We start from the raw sequence: 18,038 nt of genomic DNA, 5'->3' as shown, positions 1-18,038 counted from the left end.
TCAGTTCCACATCAACTGAGGTGGATATAAAGCTCCTAGATAAAAGAGCAAGAGCAATATATGCTTACTCCTGGCAGGTTGTGAGCTACAGGGAGTTACCCTCCTTACTGACAAATCCAACAACTTTGTAAGACAGTTTCAAAATTTCTGCTATGCAAGGCTCTACTCTAAAAGCTCAAAAAGTCTAAGGGAGAGGGTTTCAACATCATTTGAGATCTGCTGAACTGAAAAAAAAAGAATTGAAAACCATCCCCAGCTCCATAAGAAAGCTGCAGAGCTAGAACAGAGCCACAGGCCTCAGGATTTTCTCATGACAGTAGAGCTGAAACTGTTCAGAACAAGTGAATCTGTATCTTCACTGACTATGAGAAAGCCAGCTGGATAATTCAGTAGGGTAAGCCATTACAGTAAGCCCTCAAAAGAAAAAAAAAAATCAAATTTCCAGTAGTTAGGAGTGAGCATTCAGTTCTACTCTCTGGTTATTTCTGCATATAGACCATTTTACTTTTTTAGAGAAGTACTTGCAGCTACTGCACACAGCCATTCTGTGCCTCTGCACATTCTGATTCATGCTGATTTTCAGTGTTCATCCACTGCAACATGCACACCAAACAGCACAGTACATCGTTGTCCCTAACCTCTCTGCAAAAGAGAATGGTCATAAATTTACTTCAAGACAACTTTAGATTCAAGGTCATTTCAAAGCTTTTAATAGCTGGGATTTTAAGATTGTCCTCAGCATTTTGGAGCAGCTGAATCTTATTCAGTGGCTTAGTTTTATTCTCTATCAACTGTTAGACACATGCACCATGTTAAATACCTGAGGCAATCACAGAAGGACTTGCTGGCTCACCTCTGGCACCAGCCAGCTGCACCCACACACTCCAAGACTTGCCACACCCAGTAAACCACCACAGGCTGTCACTTAAAGTTGGGTATTAAACACTGAGATGTGAAAAACTTAAAAACAAGTCAGGAGTATTTATGATGCAGCATTTTTCCAGTTTTAAGGGTTAGAAATGCTCCTCCTCAGCAGGTGTAAGATGCACTGAACATTTACTCCTAAAATAGTTTACAGAAGATGTGCCAGGAAATGGACTTAATGTTTGACCGAAATCTTGATTCATCTTTTCCACAAAGACAGCACAGAGACAGCTGGTCCTTCCCCCCCAGCCCCACAGGCAGTGTCTATCAGAATAGCCTGTCCATGGTTCAAGTCAGGCTTGGGGTCCTGCTCATCTGTCCCCAGGCTCTGGGGACCCAGAGAAGCCTCTGCCCTCCCTAGCCATGCTCTAGCCGTGCCTGGAGGAGCAGCAGGCACAGCAGCTAGAGGCAAAGCCCCACGTGGGAGCGGGTGCACAAAAGGCTCTTGCCATGGAGGCGTTTGGCCTCCCCCATGGCAACGTACTGGCACTTGCAGTGTATTTTTAAGGGAGTAAAGTGCTAAATTTGTTACAGGTACAACATTTGTTTCAGGTTTCTGTAGCTATTGAAATAGAAAATGAGCACCTCAGACCACACAGCCAACTTGTGTCAAATCTCACCACCAACAAAGCGCTGAAGAACAAAGCAGCACCAGAACCATCTCCACAAGCCAGCAGCTAAGCCTGGGCTAACACAGCCTCTGCAACGACTCACAGCCACCCAAGCAATGTGTATACCAGGCATCAGCAGAGTCACATGGAGCCAGAACTCATCATCTGAATACAAGAGATGTTTTCCTGAAGGAACTCTAGCAATCCACTTGCCAACTGTTTTGCCATAAACACTATGGCAATTCTTATGTAACCACTATTGCACAAATTTCCATAGAAAGAACAAAGTTATAAACAACTCTTGCTCCAGTTTACAGCATCTTCCTAGAAAATAAGAATGCAAATAATCCCTATCCACTTGCTACACTAAAATATCCTACAGATGTTGACTACTTCTGTTTACTTATTGAGCAACCGACATAAAGATAGATAGTTAACAAAAGTTAAAGATAGGAAGAGGACACAAGCATCCAGGGCTACATTTCTCCCCTAGTGTTAGTCTGCAATAAAAGCTACTTCAAAATAAAGTTGTTTGACAAAGAATGTGCAAAACTTAACATTCTGATCCCCTAAAGCCATTATGCTGCTCTATTTGCTGCTTGCAGAACACACAGATTTGGGAACAGGAGACAAAACCTTCACCTATCAGCTACAGAAAGGTTAAGAAAAAAAAAATCAAAAGCTGGCTCACTAGCACTGGAAACAAAACCTTTAGTTCAAGCTTAAGTTGCCCCATCGGCATTAAACTGTTCTCTTCACAGACTGCCTTTTGCAGAAGTCTGGTTTCTCTATAGCGAGGGTGTAAGTTACACTTGTGAATAAGCAGCCACACAACACTCTTTCCCTCTGTCAACATGAAGGGACATTTTTGGTAGGGCCAGCAAACCCTGTTTCCCACATTGTGTGATTGATTACGCGCTACCCCTTAGAAGAGTTGATTGGTTTCCTGGTGCCAAGAAAATGATTGATGAATATTTCAAGCCATGGGCCTCTCTTCCTGCTGGGTGTCCTTTTCACATGGCTCCAATGGGCCTGGGGATTTTTTCCAAGACTAGGAAGTGTCATTTTTATGGATATCATCATGTGATAGGGACAGTTCGCTCAGCAGAGGCCCTATGTAAATCAAAGTGAAATACTAAAGGTCAACTGAAGTGTTAAGATGACAACAGACCCCTACAGCATATCTCAGGTAAGCAGGAGAACAGAAGTGGGCAAAGAAGAGCTTTACAGCCAGCAAGGAAGGCAAGAGGCACTGAGTAGCTATGCCATCAGCTGCAAACTGGCAGTAGCAAGCTAGCTAGCACACACCACTAGCACTGAACACATTTCCATTGTTTTCCTCCACTTTGTAAGATGCTGCAGCAGCCCCAGCAAACCCACTCTGGTGGGAGCTTGGGTTTCTCCTTTCAAGAAAAAAAAAACCCAACAAACTTTAAAGCTCAGATGAGCATTCCAACCAGCAAGCACCAACTACGAATTTCCAATGAGGCAGCAATGATAAGGCTAAGTTATGAATTCCCAGTTTGCCTGAATCAGTGAATCTACACAAAACCAGAGTTCTGTGAATCTTCAAACCCATTTCCAAGTATCTTTCTTAGCACAGACTTCTCATTTTAAAATGATGCATTTAATAAAACACCAGCTCATTTTTATAGGTGTTAACCAAGTTGGTTAATCTGACACCACACAAGTTACCCAAATCCGTTGGTCATCACAGGACTGTACACTGCAGACAGGGTCACAAAATCCCAGAACTCTACCACAACTGCTCTAATTTCAACTAGTTTGTGCAATACCACTAGAAAAAAACTCTTCCTGTTACCAGTTCTATCTTTGCTGCTAGAAACTCAAACCTTCACAACCACTGCGATATATATATACACACTGGTATGGAGCTGCAGTGGCAAAAGATAGCTCAGCTATACTTGTCAGCCATGCCAAAGAATACCACCTTCAGAGCCTGATTGGAAGGAGCTGGAAGCTCCCGTGTTCAGTATTAATCTCCCAAACAGCAACCAACCTTTGGTGTATATAAGCATACACTCTCAAATCTGGAATCTTCTGTGTGCAAGATATGGCCATATGTAGAGATCAAAAGCAAGTTCTTTTAGCATCCAAGCCATTCAGTGTGGACTGAGCAGAGCAACCCTAGTCCCTGATCCACATTTAGCCCTAGGAAAAGCCTCCTTTAAACATCAAACCCTGCGCTTACATTCTACTGCAAAATAAGCCAAGATCTCAGCTGCACTGTTACCCACCTTAAACCAAAGCCCTGGTAACAGAGAATTCCATATTCCATTAAGTTATTTGTGAGTAAGAACAATCACTGCTTGATCTCCAGAATGGGCATTTTCACAGCTGTTGATAGAAGAGGCACAAGCTAGAGCCTCCTGGTGAAAGTATACACAAGATGTAATAATATCCTTAGAAATAATTCTTTGTATGCATTGCCAAACAAGAAGGTTACAGCTGTGAGACTCAATGAAAATTTTGGAAGATGAGTTGGTGCTTGGCAGAAGTTCCAGAGACTAAGTTCTTCATTTTTTTCTTACCACAACAACCATCCTTTAATCACTTGGCTTCAGGATCTGAGGGCTCCAAAAGAGTTCTCACAGATAAAGCCCATGCTTCTCTGTGCCAGCACAGGCTAAGATAAACCCTCACAATCATAGGAGCACTGCATTCATTCAGTTTGTGTACACTCACTCGTGGGTTAACATGCAGAGAATCCACCATGCTGACAGGAGGACCATGGAACCTTTAGAAACATGTAATGATGTTGCATTCCCTGTCTCCTGTTGGAATAGCTGATGCTACATGGCAAGAGAATTCTATGACTGAGTCTGAAGGACTTCACAATGTCAGGTTATATTTCCATGAGAAATATTTGAGAACTCCACAAAGTTTCTGCTGAGATATTGCCAGTCAAGGACATCACAGCAGTTTGTAGTCAGCCCAACATTAGAGCCTCATCACATTTTTATCAGTTTCTCCTGATGCATCCACAAAGGAGAAAAGGGCTTACAAAATTAGTCCTTCACATCAACCAGACATTTCTCCAAGTTTAAATTTCACCACTGATACAAGCCTATAGCTGGGATGATTAGGCAACCAAAGACATATAATTTGTGCTCTCTGAAGGACATGGGGTCCACCCTTTGTAAATGAAGCTTCCTTATCAAAGAGATGGAGTAGAATTCAGATACCCCAGATATATACTGCTTGTCAGACAATTTATTGCTAATCATTTACCAATAAAGAACTTCACTGAAGCTAGCCCATCAGTGCTGTGTTTCTTCTTTCCAACAAAGCCTGCACAGAATCATTTTAATCAACATATAAAAATCTGGAAGTCTAATAAGGTAATTACAACTGTAGTAATTAAGACTAAAGCTAAATCTTGAAGGGTCCTCTTGTCCCCCAACTTCCCTTTCTCAATTAACTCTGCAAAGTGATAACTACTCTGGCTTAAAGGCTAAAAAACTGAAAAGGATCAAAAGGCCAGTTTAATACAGCTGGAGGGAAAGAATGCATTTCAGCTCACCAGCAGCCATCTGATGAAACCCTGGGCCAATTCTTTATGTAAATGACTTAATTAGAATTACCAGATTACACTGCTGAAGGCTTTATTTAAATAGGCAGTTTATCAACAGGATAAACTGTGCTCTCATTCGCAGAGAATGCTAGTGTAAATGCATCTGTTCAAAGCTACCACCATGTAGGAGCTCAACAGGAATTTAACAAACTGCTTGCACATTCCCCACATCAAAAAAAAAAAAAGATCCCACGAATGACTTGCCAGAAACAGGACAGGAAAATGACTGCTGCTTCCCAACAATCAAGAAACAGGCTCATAGACAAAAAAACTCCCTTGTTTTCCATAACACAGTATTTTTACTCTTTAGTAGCAAAGCAGGGGGGAAAATCCTGTTGTCTCAGTGTCCCATCACACACTGCATCTGCTGAACATACATTGCTAGTCTTGGGTTTAGTAGAAAAAGGCATGCATAACCCATTTTCCTGATTAATGATCTACAGAAGTCATCAATACCAAATTCCAACTTTACACCAAGAGGTATTTTTCCATCTTACCATCAAAGTAATTAAGTTCTTTCTAAATTACAAGGCTTCTACTTCCCATCACAGATCCAAACTCAGAATTCTATAATTTATTACCTTATTATTTACAAAAGAACCATCCACATTCAGCAAGCCAGTAGTGAGTCAAAATAACACTGTAGCTTCTTGTTTATTCAGAGACATTTCACTTCAGCAGCATTGCCATTCAACAAGTCAATTTGTTTTTCTTCCTAAATCTTCAAAGAAATGTTTATAGCCAGTAAACTAAAACCTAACTATATCAATGAAATAGTCTTTGTTAAGCAAAGGCTTATCTCATCAGATGCAAAGCAATCAAGCATAAAGAACCACTAAAAATGTCAGTGTGCACCAGTAAAGTTTGAGAGCACTGTGGAAAAGGGAAGGGATGCAAGCAGTGGGATTTTTCTTTGAAAACCTTACATTCTTTGTGCTCTTACAACTTCCCCCTTCTCTGGCATGAAGTTCATCCAGATTAGCAATCTACCTATCTCAAACTGATCATTTTAAGGGGACACAAAATTCAAGTAGTTTCCTGATACTTAAACCTGTTTTCCAAGACCACATCACACAACAAAGTGTCAAAAATTACCTCCAAGTTACCTACTCCATTGCTAGTTTAGTTAAAACATAAAGGGATTAAAACTGTATAAACCATCATGTTCCATTCACAGGGGAAAAACATCAACTGAAGCTATGGAGGAAACCAAGTCTTAAATGGGACCTTGTTGGAAAATAATTGCTGGTAGGTACAGGACAAAATGAATGCCCTAATGAAATTATTTTTTAAAACATAATTCTTTTTACTCATTGCCGTCGAGTTGCTCAATGACAAAACAGGTTTCTTACACGGCAGGCAATGCACTGCAATTGGTAAAGGAAAACCATCATCTTACAGCCTGAGAACGTCAAATGCCTGCTGAAACGAGGCTGCAATTGCCCCTAACTGCTGAAAGAAAATCATGTAACTGCATTTCAAAGTTACTCTGAGGCTTCTTTCACTGAAGACGCCAATAAACTTGCAGCAGTTTACTCCGAGTTAACACAGGAGCCACGTGCAGAGCTTAAGTTCATTAATGATTTTAACACAGCCATCAGGAATATAATCCTACTGATACACAGAACTGCTGAGCACTTATGCCATCATTTTAACTATTTTCTTAAGAGCGAAGATGCTGTACCTCAATGTATGAAAAAACTCCATGAATCTCCCTTAAGAGAAGGAAATGTTAGGAGTCTTAATTTGCCATTACCACTTGCAGATACTTTATAAGCCAACAAAATAAGATGCCAATCTTTTCTCCCCCTCCCCTGGCTGTTGTAGGCTTTAGAAAGACTGAAGGTCAAGCAGTGTCTCAATACCATCCCAGTATTTCACATTTTTGAAGGCAAAGTAGTAAAAAGGTTGTTACATCATTCATTCAAAAGACAAACTGCAGCCACAGGTAAAACCTCCGTCCCATGAAACAGCTACACAGGACATGCAAATAACTCTTAAAACTAATTTGAGGAATCCAAAGACATTACCTCAAAACCCCACGGTTCTGTGGGGAAAACAGTAAATGCAGACAAAATACTACTACTGCAGTACTAGGACATCAAAGGAACCCTTCCCAAATTAATGATTTTTGAACTCTGACTGAAAGAAGAGTACCTTTCATTCAACTGGACACCTAACTAAGAGAGGAGAAAAACATTTCTAGGACACCCAAAAGAGACACAATTCAAAATTACACTTCAGGCTAACTACAGAAATACTCATTTCTCTAACTGCCAGCACTGCGCATGTTTTGGTGATGCTTCTATCTAGCAAACGCCAGTGATGCTCCTGATAAGAGCGTCTTTTGTCTGAGCAAATCCTTTGTAGAAAAGGGTACCTTAAGATGGTAAAATGCAATTGTAAACCATAAAAATTGGCAGAGACATTCAAGTGCAGATGCGGGATCTGCATACTGGAAGTGTAAAACCGTCCCAAATGGTGCCTATAAACATCAGGAGGAGCAGCAGCAGCAGCACCCCCTGACCAAACAAACATTGTTCCCGGGGTCAGCGCGAGAGAACGGGCAGCGAAGGCCGTGGAGAGCAGGACATGGAGCAAAGCTGCACCGTGATGCAGAACGGAGCCCGAAACACGGCAAAACGAGGAGAGCTCCAGCAGCACTGCAGCCAACCCGCCGCGCCCCACCACTTGGACTGCCGGGGGCAGTAAATGGAAGATGCAGATTTAAATCCCCGCACTTTCGGGGAAACCGTATAAATTAACACAAACCCTCTCCATTTCGAAAGGCACTCAATACAGGTGGAGGAAAAACCCCGCACGCTCCATGCACGGCCCTACGATTCCCCGCGAAGGTGCCGGCGGCGGAGCGGCGCGTCCCGCCGAGGCGCAGCCCGGGCGGCGGGGCCGCTGTCAGCGGGGAGCCGCGGCGGGCAGGGCAGGCAACACGCGCGGCCCGCCGCGGCCCTTTGTTGTGCCCCACCACCGCGGAAAGTTGCGGCCGCCCGGAGCCCCCCACCCCAAGGGCCCCGCCGCCGCAGTCGGTGTGGCGGGCAGCAGAAGCCCGATTACCGCGCTCCGGCGCGTTACCGGCCGGGCCCACGCCACACGGTTCCTGTCCCCCGGCCCCGAGGGGCGCCCGCGGCCGGGCCGGACCCCGCTTTCCACTCACTCACCGTTGCGGGGCGGCCCCTTGGCGGTGGCGCGGGGCTCGGGGAGCTCTGCGGGCGGCTCCAGCTCCATGGCGGCGGCGCCGGGGCCGCGCCGGAGCCTGGCCGGGGCACGGCGGGTCTCAGGGGCCCCGGCGGCCGCGCTGCCCCATGGCCGCTCCGGGCGCTGCTGACAGCCAGAGCCGCCGCTGCGGGCGCCGCGCTCGGGCCGAGCCGGGCCGGGCCGCCCCGCCCTCCTGCGGGGCACGACGGGAAGCGTAGTCCGTTCTCACCGCCCGGATGTACCCGTGGGGGCCGCCACGCCCCGGACCCGCCTCCGGCTCCGCCCCGGGAGCGGGGCAGCGCCGGGCGCGCCGGGAACACCAGGGCGCTAGGGGGCGCCAGCTGCCCGAGCCCGGAGCGGTGCCCGCGACATCGGGTGGTCCCAGCGCTGCACCGGGCACCAGAAGAAGGGAACCTGGGCAGCCCCGGGGAGGATCCAGGCAACAACCGCTCTGACACAGGAGGGGACTGGCCAGACCGGGAAAAGCGCACAAGCAGACCCGAGTGGGAGCAGGCAGTCCTCGGCATGGGGCACTGGGCAGCCCGGGGTACCGCACAGCATTGTGAGGTCCGGCAGCTAACTCTAGTAGAGGGAAATCCTGGACGGCCCCAGAGTGGGCACCAGACAGCTCCGCTTAGACAGGACCGCGCCGCCCCCGTCGCCGCGGCGTCGCTCCTGGGGCCGGTACTGCCGCTGGGACGGGATGGGACGGGACGGCATGGGACGGGGCGGGGCGGAACGGGCAGGCGGGCAAGCGGCTCCTCCCCGCCGCCGGGCCGGGCCGGGCAAGGAGGGCGCTCGGTGCGGGCGCTCGGCGCCTCTCTCGCCATGCGGGTGCTGCTGTTCCCGGCGCTGCTTCTCCCAGCGCTGGCCGCCGCGCGCGGAGCCGCCACGGTAAGCACCGACGTGATCTGGACCAGCACGGGGACTCGGACTGGGACTGGAATCGGAGCTGTGGGTGTGCCATCGCGCTGTGCTTCCGCGGGTGCCCAGGAGCAGGCGAGGGTAGCCCCTGCTCCCTGCGGGGCGGGTGCCATCGGCACGGTCAGTGGCGATCCAGAGGCCTCGGTGGTGGCGGTGGTCGCTGCTGTGGCTAAGCAGGCTCCGAGGGGATCCCCAGGCAATGATTCCTACCCCGCAGCGCCGCCTCCAGCCGCACCGCACGGGCAGCGAAAGGAGCGGGCGAGGGTGCCCGGTAACTCCCGCACCCCCATAGGCGGCCTGAGTCCGGCCCCGAGCTGACACCGGCCCCACGACCTGCGCCCGGAGACTGAGGACCGTGTCCGTGGACCGGGACTCTCACCTCTGAGGGGCAGAGAACAGTCCTGGGGCTCTCCTCGGGCAGTCGCTCTGCTTTGGTGCTGGTCAGGACGCCCCGGGGCAGAGGAACGAGGGGAAGTCGGTGCAGCCCCCGGTGCCGAACCCGGGCCAGCCCCCGGGTCCGGGACGTGGGATGCTCCCCGCGAAGGGCTGGTGCGGTTTTGCTGCCGGTGCTTGTTTCGCTGCGCGGAGTTCGGCGGGGAAGGATGTCTGGGGCTGCGAGCGCTGTTGGTAGGTCGGATGGTTCCCAAAGCCCGGCGCTACGGTGATGGTGTCTGCACGGAGCATCTCCGGGCCAGAAGGAACAGTTCGGACAAGATTCCTCTGCAGAGGTGAAAGGAACCCAAGAGCAGGACATGTGGGTGCCGGTGCCCTGCGGAGATCTGAGAGTCCTTGGTCCCAAGACCTCCCCATGACTATTTGCCCACAGGGTCAGTGTTTGTAGCCCAGATAGAGTTAGGACATCAGCCAGGTAGTGGGAGCAGCCCTCTGCTGATGCCAGGATAAGCAGAGTGTTAAAAGCCAGCTTTTCCAAGTCACTCGGTGGGAGAAGGTGAAAACCCAGGTGCTGTTTGCAGTGTCCGGCTTGGGAACAGTGTCCAGGGAGCTTAGCACTGGTTTCCCATCAGGGTGTCAGAGGTGATGTTGTCTGAAGAGCCTGGGATCCACAGCCTACAGATCTGTTCAGTGCTGTCGCCTCATCCATCCTTCCCTCCATGCGAGTGCTGCCTGCTGTGCTTGATAGTGTTTTTTCAGTTCTTCCCTTTGGATGAGATCCCATTAGTGGGCATTCGTGTGCCTCACAAATGCTTCTTGTGGTTGTGTCCCTGTGAATGACATGAGACAGGCAATACCAGTGCTCAGGGCCTGGCATCATCAGCCACAGCCCAGCTCTGCCAACCATTCTGCCTCAGCTCCCTGCACTGCAGAACGTGTTTAACATGTTGTGCCAAGGCAGGGAGGAAGAGGAAGAGGAGGGTGATATGGTTTCCCTCCTGTGACGGGGACAGATTCCAGCAGCTGTGCATGGGGTGCACAGTGCGACAGCATGCTTATCAACACAGCATGTTTTCCTCCTAGACAAGTCCTCTGGCAGCAATTAAAAGACAGCTTAAAGCTGGCCAGGGTTCATTGTCAGAGGTCCTGCTTTCTCCAAATAATGGCACAGACTCAGTGCTCTTATGGACGTTCTTGCAAGATGGTCCAGAAATTAGACAGTGCTGGAAAAACTACCAAGCTGATAAGACTGGAGGTAAGGAAGCCCTCAGCAAAGTGCAGCAATGCTCTCCCATGCCAGCCATGGGTGCACCACTGCCCCATGGAACTGGGACCTGACTCTGGAGGACTGTGAGCACCCACCTGCTGCACCTTGGGGTGGGGTCTGCAGCGAGCAGGAGGATTTAGAGAAAGACTCCACAGGGCTGCAGCAACCACCAGAAAGGTTCCCACTCCAAGCAAGCAGTGCAGTGTGTCAGCCTTTGTCAGGGCTGCCTCGTGCCCCATGTCCCGACCCACCCACAAGCTGTTGAGGAGCAGTCCCATGTGCACTGTGGGTGTGGGGTGTCCCTGCGGGGTAAGGGCACAGCCAGGCACAGTCTGATGAAGGATGCCCAGCCAGTGCACTGAGGTGGAGTGACTCTCACAGATTGGACTGTGCGGGGCTTTTTTTTTTTTAAGACTTCCTTGTTTATAGCCTTTTCCGTATGAATAGACCATACGGTTCCTGTTTAAGGAAGCCGTTTACAAGGCAGACCGAGGTTTAATGTTACTACCCCACGTGAAGGCAGGCGGCTGCTCTGGCTGCTGTGCAGTGAGGCTCATACAGCACCCGGGAAGGGGCAGCTGGTCTCCCTGGCTCCCAGCACCTGCTCACACCTTTAACTGAGGTGTGCAGCTTATTTTGTTGCTGTGCAGTCATGAGACAAAGGCGGCTGCCAGGCCTCGGGGCCACTGGCTGCTCGCCCTCCTGGCTGCCTGCCCAGCCAGCAGCCCACGAGGCTGCACCCTGCCCTAGCCAGGGGCTATTTGCTGGGATGTAGGAAAGAAATGGCTTGAACCAGGAGGTCTTTGGTCGAAAGGCTGCCCCTTCTGTCTTGAACCGAGAGGTCTCTGCCCTTTCATGTGGTGGGGGCAGCCTCCGTTTGCTGGGCCGCCCATGCACTGCAGAGTAAACAGGCACTGATCGGGCCGCTCCGAGCGCATTCGCTGCGCACGGCTCCAGCCGCTTGCGCCCCACCTCAGCGGGACACGCGGGGCCTCCATGCCGGCCGTGCCTCCCACCGATGCGCTGCCAAGAGCAGTGGGAGGGAACGCGCGGCCCACGGCCGCCCGCTCCCACCGGAGCGAGCCTTCGGCACAGACAGCTGCAGCCCTTCCTTGCGGAAGGGTTGGAGCGTGTCCCTGAGCTTTGGACTGTGCAGCAGCGGTTGTTGCTTGGGGTGTTGGCGGGAATGCGGGAACCCGTGTGGGAACTCGGTTGAGGCTCCCATGGAGCACGCTGGCACCTCGTGCAGGGCTCCTGCGGCGAATGCGCAGGGTTCCCATGGGCATGTGTGTGAAAACCGGCACTTTGTGCAAGGTTCCCACGGAGACGTGTGTGCAAACTGGGGTCCCACGCAGCACCGTGCACATGGAGGAGCAGAGCTTGTGGCAAGGCTAGCAGCCCAGCACAGAGGTCGGGGAGCCGCCCGCGTTCGTGTGGAGGGGCCAGCAGCCCGTGGCCAGGCTGCGAATTGTCCTGCTTGTTTGCACAAGTGCTGGCATTGCCATGGGGAGGTCAGGAGGCCCCATGGAGGTGTGAGAGGCTGAAGAGGTGGTGTTTGGGAAGTGGGTCCCACTCTGTGCCCCACTGCTCCCTGCCGAGAGCTTGATTAGATCCTCTTCAATTTACAGCCCTCTCAGCTGCCTGGTGTGGGACTTTCTTTTCCCTTTGAAAGAGAGAAGCTTTTTTGAAATGCAAAATTCGGAAGGTTTTGCTGCTGCTTGAGGAGGGGAAGCTCGTGGCCCCAGCTGTGCGGCTGTGGTTGGCCAAGCGTCCCTGCTAGGCGAGCAGTGCCCAGGGAAAGTTGCTGCTTGGGTGCCACCAGCATGTCAGCCCTGCTGGGCATGGGAAGGATGATGCCTGCATGGCTGTGGGTGCTGCCTGTGGGCAGGACATCAGCCCTGTGGGCCTCTGCCCTTTCCCATGCTGCGCCGTGCTTCGGGAAAGGATAGAGAGCCAGAGCTGAGTTCATTTTGCTGCTCTGACACCATTCTGTTTCCCAGGATGAGTCAGAGTCCCTGCGGGCAGAGCCCTCTCCCTCCTGGGTCACCGCACTGCTTCTACCCTCTTCCCTCCCTCCCGAGTGTTTGGAGCAAACACGTCCCCACATGAAACACCCAATACAGCCCATCCATGCTCCCCACCACCCAGACATCCCAGATGGGTGCATAGCTGGTAGCAGGGGGTCACTGCTCCCCAGCTGGACAGCTTGGCAGACAGCATCACAGTCTTGTTCCTAAGCATAGCTGGGAAAGAACAGTTCCTTATCTGCAGAAGCCAACCTAAAAGTACCCTGGCTCTGTAGCTTAAGTCAGAGACATGTGCTGAAACAAGGGAGTCCTTGAGTGTGTGCCTCTGGCCACTGAAGGGTCCAGAGGGGCCAAGCTCACCCTGAGGTGCCTGCATGTCACTATGAACAAGGGACCCTGTGTCAGCTCAGGGTTGTGGGTGCTGAGGTGTGGAGGCGTTTCTGGCTCTCCCTGCTCACAGAGGTCTTGCTGAAGGCTTGGAAACAGCTACAGAAATGGGACCCAAGTACCTAGGGCACAAAATGCTTTGGTGGCCATAGGGGCAAGCAACCACCTGGGTTTTGTCACCACTATCCAGGTGCAGTGTGGTGGGACAGGGTGCTTTGGGCCAATCAATGTCCTACACTCTTTGGGGCACATCTGGAAGCTCTAGGGGCAGTGGGACACCTCTGGGCATGCAGCAGAGAGGAGGCTGGTTGTGACAGCTTACTAGGGTTGACAGAACCCTGTGGGGCATTTGAATGGGACCCCAGGCTCACCATAAGCCCCCATGCTGCATATCTCTGCAGGCACTGGGTGAGACAGACCAGGTCCGGATGACCTCAGAGGGATCTGACTGCCGCTGTAAGTGCATCCTGCGGCCACTCAGCAAGGATGCCTGCAGCCGCGTCAGGAATGGCAGCATGAGAGTGGAGGACTTCTACACGGTGGAGACAGTGAGCTCGGGCTCTGACTGCAAGTGCTCCTGCACTGCACCCCCTTCCTCACTCAATCCCTGCGAGAATGAGTGGAAGATGGAGAAGCTGAAGAAGCAGGCACCCGAGCTCTTCAAGGTATCTTGTAGGCATGGCAGGACCATGGGCTGGGGGCTGGAAGATTCCTTCTCCATGCTCAGAACCCATGATCTTCATCTCTACTCTGGCATAGGGCAATGGAGCAGTGTGGTTCCAATGCTCCAGCTGTGAGCAGGGACAAATCAGGGTATCTACAGTGGCTGTGCAGCCCTGTCCTATTCCCTGTGCTCCAGCCCTTCTTTCCCTCTGCAGCTGCAGTCCATGGTAGACCTGCTGGAGGGAACACTCTACAGCATGGACCTGATGAAAGTGCACTCCTATATCAGCAAAGTGGTGGCTCAGATGAACACACTGGAGGAGGTTGGTGAGCTCTGGCAGGCACTGTCCCCACAGCATGCCCAGCATGGCTGCTCAGGACTCTCTGAGGGTGCCATAGGATCCCTGAGCAGGGCTCCAACCTCTCCTCTCTCTGCTAGACCATCAAGACCAATCTGAGCAGGGAGAATGACTTCATGAAGGAAAGTGTTCTGCACCTCACCAACCAGATGAAACGTTATGAAAACTACTCTGACATCATGATCAGCATCAAGAAGGAGATATCCAACCTGGGCTACCAGCTGCTGCAGAAGGATGCTGCTGCTGTCCCTGAGAGCAAGGCACAGGTACCCCCTGCCTCTGGGGACTTGGCCCCTTGCAGGCACGGCCAGTGCCACTGGGCTTCTGCCTCAGAGCCACCCTGTCCCAGGCTTGTGGCTTTTGCTGGCAGCTGCTGTGGGCATTGGGGTGCACCATGCCATCAGCCAGGAGCTAGTTCCTGCGCCCATTGCCTGGCATGGTGGCTAGAGGGAAGGAGAGAGGGTCTGAACAGGCTGTGCTCCTCAGGACACAGTGGGTGGCCGAGAGAAGGAAGCAGGACGGTACCCCAGCACCCGCAAGACATTCGGTGACAAGGCAGCCCCCCGAGCACCCAAGGAGAAGCAGATGAAGCCTGAAAAGCCCAAAAGAGATAACATGAAGGTGAAGGGGGTGTCACAGCCTACGCCTAAGCCCAAGCCATCAGCACACCAGCAAACAGTGGTCAGGGGCATCACTTACTACAAGGCTGGGCAGGTGGGAGCAATGGAAGGGCCAGCCAGCAGCCGTGGTAAGTACAGAGGATGAGACTTGGGTGTCAAGCTTGTGGGGTACCATCTTGCCAAGGCAGAGGGCCAGGGGCTTCCTTGCCAGTTTATAGACCCCCAGTTATCCCCTTGCAGAGAGCTCCATGAAGGTGGTAGCTACGCCAGAGCGGCAGGAGGAGAGGGGCCTCCCACCTGCCCCAGTTGAGGGCACCCCAGCCCAAGCCATTGCACGGGTAGAGACCACTGTGCCCAGCACCACATCTGAGCCCAGCACTGCCCTGGTGCCCCACACTACCATCCACGGCCCTTCTGCCACCATCCTCAGGCAAGAGGCTGACAGCACCAGAAGCCCTGAAACACCAAACAGAGGTGGGTGAGTGGGGGTGATGGGTGGGGGCACTTGCTGCAGTGGTTTCAGTATCTGTGGCCAGGCTGGGCCAGCAATAGCCCTGTCATGATGAGGACTTCCTGGCCCACATGGAGGCAGGCTGCCTGGCACAAGGGTAAGCCTTTGTCTTCCTCCTCGGTACCCAGTGAAGGAGATGGAATGTGAAGGCACCATCGAGTCAGTTGAGTCCCCTGTGGAACACCACAGCTATGGGCGCAATGAGGGGGCCTGGATGAAGGACCCAGCAGCCAAGGATGATCGCATCTATGTCACCAACTACTACTATGGCAACAACCTGGTGGAGTTCAGGAGCCTTGACAACTTCAAGCAGGGTGAGGGCTGGTGGCCAAGTGGGTGCAAGGTCCTTGACTCTTCCTGGATGGGTGCCATGCAATGCTGACTGTGCCTGGGGTGGTGGGCAGCTGATGGGGACCTGTGTGATGGGGACCCATGTGGCAATGATGGGGACGCAAGTTGCATGCTCAGGCCATCATGCATGGGACCCCAGTGCTGCAAGGTATCCTAATGCCTCTCCCACCCACTCACAGGCCGCTGGAGCAACCTCTACAAGCTGCCCTACAACTGGATTGGCACTGGGCATGTGGTGTACCGAGGGGCCTTTTACTACAACCGTGCCTTCACCAAGAACATCATCAAGTATGACCTGAAGGAGCGGTACGTGGCAGGCTGGGCACTGCTCCATGATGTGGTGTATGAGGACACAACACCCTGGAAGTGGAGGGGGCACTCAGACATCGACTTTGCTGTGGATGAGAGTGGACTGTGGGTCATCTACCCCTCTGTGGACTATGACTACTCACAGCAGGAGGTGATTGTCCTGAGCCGCCTTGACCCTGGGGACCTCTCAGTGCGCAAGGAGACCACCTGGAAGACAGGGCTGAAACGCAACACCTATGGGAACTGCTTTATCATCTGTGGAATCCTTTATGCTGTGGATACCTACAACCAGAAGGAAGGGCAGATCTCCTACGCCTTTGACACGCACACAGACACAGAGGCAGAGCTCCGGCTGCCCTTCCTCAATCAGTATGCCTTCACCACACAGGTTGATTACAACCCCAAGGAGAAAGTGCTCTATGCCTGGGACAATGGCCATCAGATGACGTATGGGCTCCACTTCGTGGTCTGAGTGCCCAGCCATGTGCCAGGGCAACCCTGTGCCTACCCACTGATGTGCCCAGCTGGAGTGCCCCAACACAACCACAGCCAGAGCTGTCACAAGAGCTAACTTCCCACCCCAAAACCCTCCCCATCCACTGTGCCTCAGTCACCTGCACTGTGCCTCCCACATGGCAGGGCAGAGTGCAGGTAAGCACAGTTCCTAGCAGACATCCCCATGACAACGTGGCCTCTGAGGCTGTGGGGCTGCTCTACAGTTGGCAGCTTGGCTGGTGTTGGCTTCCTCAAGATGCAGGAGAGGACCCCAGCCCTGTATCCCTGCAACACTGGGAGGGAGGCAGCCAGGTCTGTGCCACTGGCAACATGGCAGCACCTGCCCCACACCACTGCACTGAGCACCCATCCATGCCGTACCCAACCTGAGCACTGCTCCCTGCACCCCCTGTGTGACCACATGCTTACCATAACCACCAGCTGCCAGTGGTGCAAATGCCTTAACTGTGGTACCAACTGCCTGGGCACCATGCCCTCACTGCCTTGAGCTGCCATGGGACAGGCAGGGCCCCCTTGCTGCTGGGGCAGGAAGAGCAGCTGCCAGTTGCTATTTTAGGAGACATGATTAAGATGCCTTTGCTTTTGCTGCTCATTAGCTTATTATTTAATGCATTCACCAGAGCCACGCGGAGTCCCCTCTCCTAGCAGTGGGTGCTGAGCAGCCCACCCACAGTGCCATAGTGGCCTGTTTGCACCCCTGCCTGCACCTGGCACCAGACAGGGAAGAGGCAGGGCAGCTGTCCTGGTCTCTGCCAAAGGCAGGGCAAGGGTCCAGAAGCGCTTGGCTTGGTTTTGGTCATTTTAGACATGAACAGTATTAAAAAAGTAACATTGTGAAACCAGGCTGAGTATGTTCTTTCTGCAGAAGCCGGGCAAGACAAGCACTCACTGTCCCACCACGTGGCCAGGTGTGCCCATGACATCTGGCTGGCACAGCTCTGAGCAGTGCTCCTCATGCCCAGCCTGGGGATGAGACCCTGTATGTCCCTGGCAGCACCGATTGTGTTTCCACAGCTGCACTCACAAGCCCCGGGGATGGGCAGCACAGGGACAGGTAAGTCCCTAGCACAGAGCTGGGGGGACTGGCCCTGCAGGGGACTGAGGGAAAAGGGGTTTTGACATTTTTCAGGTCAGAGCTGTAGCAGCCAGGAGCTGAGCTCTGCTCCCAGGGAGAGTAGGGAAGGGAGAAGAGAGCAGCTGAATGTGGGCATGGTGAGAGCAGCTGCCCTGACTCTGATGCAAAATTTGGCACGCATAGAGCTGCTGGGGGCCCCGGGGGGTGAGAGCAGTCCCTGGATCCCTGCTCCTGCCTGTTCCTGCCTGTGTGTGCTGGGGCAGCTGTCCTTTGGCACCAACCAGTCCCACACA

The 18,038-nt window shown here is 52.4% G+C and overlaps 2 protein-coding genes across 4 annotated transcripts in view; one reads left to right on the top strand and one right to left on the bottom strand.

The window, feature by feature from the left end:
- NR6A1 (nuclear receptor subfamily 6 group A member 1) overlaps positions 1-8,449 on the bottom strand; it is an 89,318-nt gene extending 80,869 nt beyond the window's left edge. For all 3 annotated transcript variants that reach the window (XM_064171118.1, XM_064171119.1, XM_064171120.1), the window contains exon 1: positions 8,307-8,449. In XM_064171118.1, coding sequence (XP_064027188.1) covers positions 8,307-8,373 — 67 coding nt within the window. In that variant the 5' untranslated portion in view covers positions 8,374-8,449. The remainder of the gene's footprint in view (positions 1-8,306) is intronic.
- A 653-nt stretch (positions 8,450-9,102) lies between these two features.
- On the top strand, positions 9,103-17,509 carry OLFML2A (olfactomedin like 2A). The gene is made up of 8 exons (XM_064171194.1): positions 9,103-9,237; positions 13,743-14,006; positions 14,220-14,327; positions 14,444-14,629; positions 14,850-15,111; positions 15,224-15,457; positions 15,623-15,808; positions 16,025-17,509. The coding sequence occupies exons 1-8, from the start codon at positions 9,172-9,174 to the stop codon at positions 16,624-16,626; spliced, it is 1,908 nt and encodes a 635-aa protein (XP_064027264.1). The 5' UTR covers positions 9,103-9,171; the 3' UTR covers positions 16,627-17,509.
- The last annotated feature ends 529 nt before the right edge of the window (positions 17,510-18,038 follow it).

Source organism: Pogoniulus pusillus, chromosome 35, assembly GCF_015220805.1.
Source record: "Pogoniulus pusillus isolate bPogPus1 chromosome 35, bPogPus1.pri, whole genome shotgun sequence".
NCBI lineage: Eukaryota > Metazoa > Chordata > Aves > Piciformes > Lybiidae > Pogoniulus > Pogoniulus pusillus.
Note: the sequence above shows the minus strand (reverse complement) of the source record. Positions and strands in the feature narration are given on the sequence as shown.

Bases quoted from the DNA above. Each gene is read 5' to 3' on its own strand.
- OLFML2A (XM_064171194.1), top strand. From the start codon at position 9,172: ATGCGGGTGCTGCTGTTCCCGGCGCTGCTTCTCCCAGCGCTGGCCGCC. The intron at 14,007-14,219 runs GTATCTTGTAGG...TTCCCTCTGCAG, and splicing joins AGGCACCCGAGCTCTTCAAG to CTGCAGTCCATGGTAGACCT. The intron at 14,328-14,443 runs GTTGGTGAGCTC...TCTCTCTGCTAG, and splicing joins AGATGAACACACTGGAGGAG to ACCATCAAGACCAATCTGAG.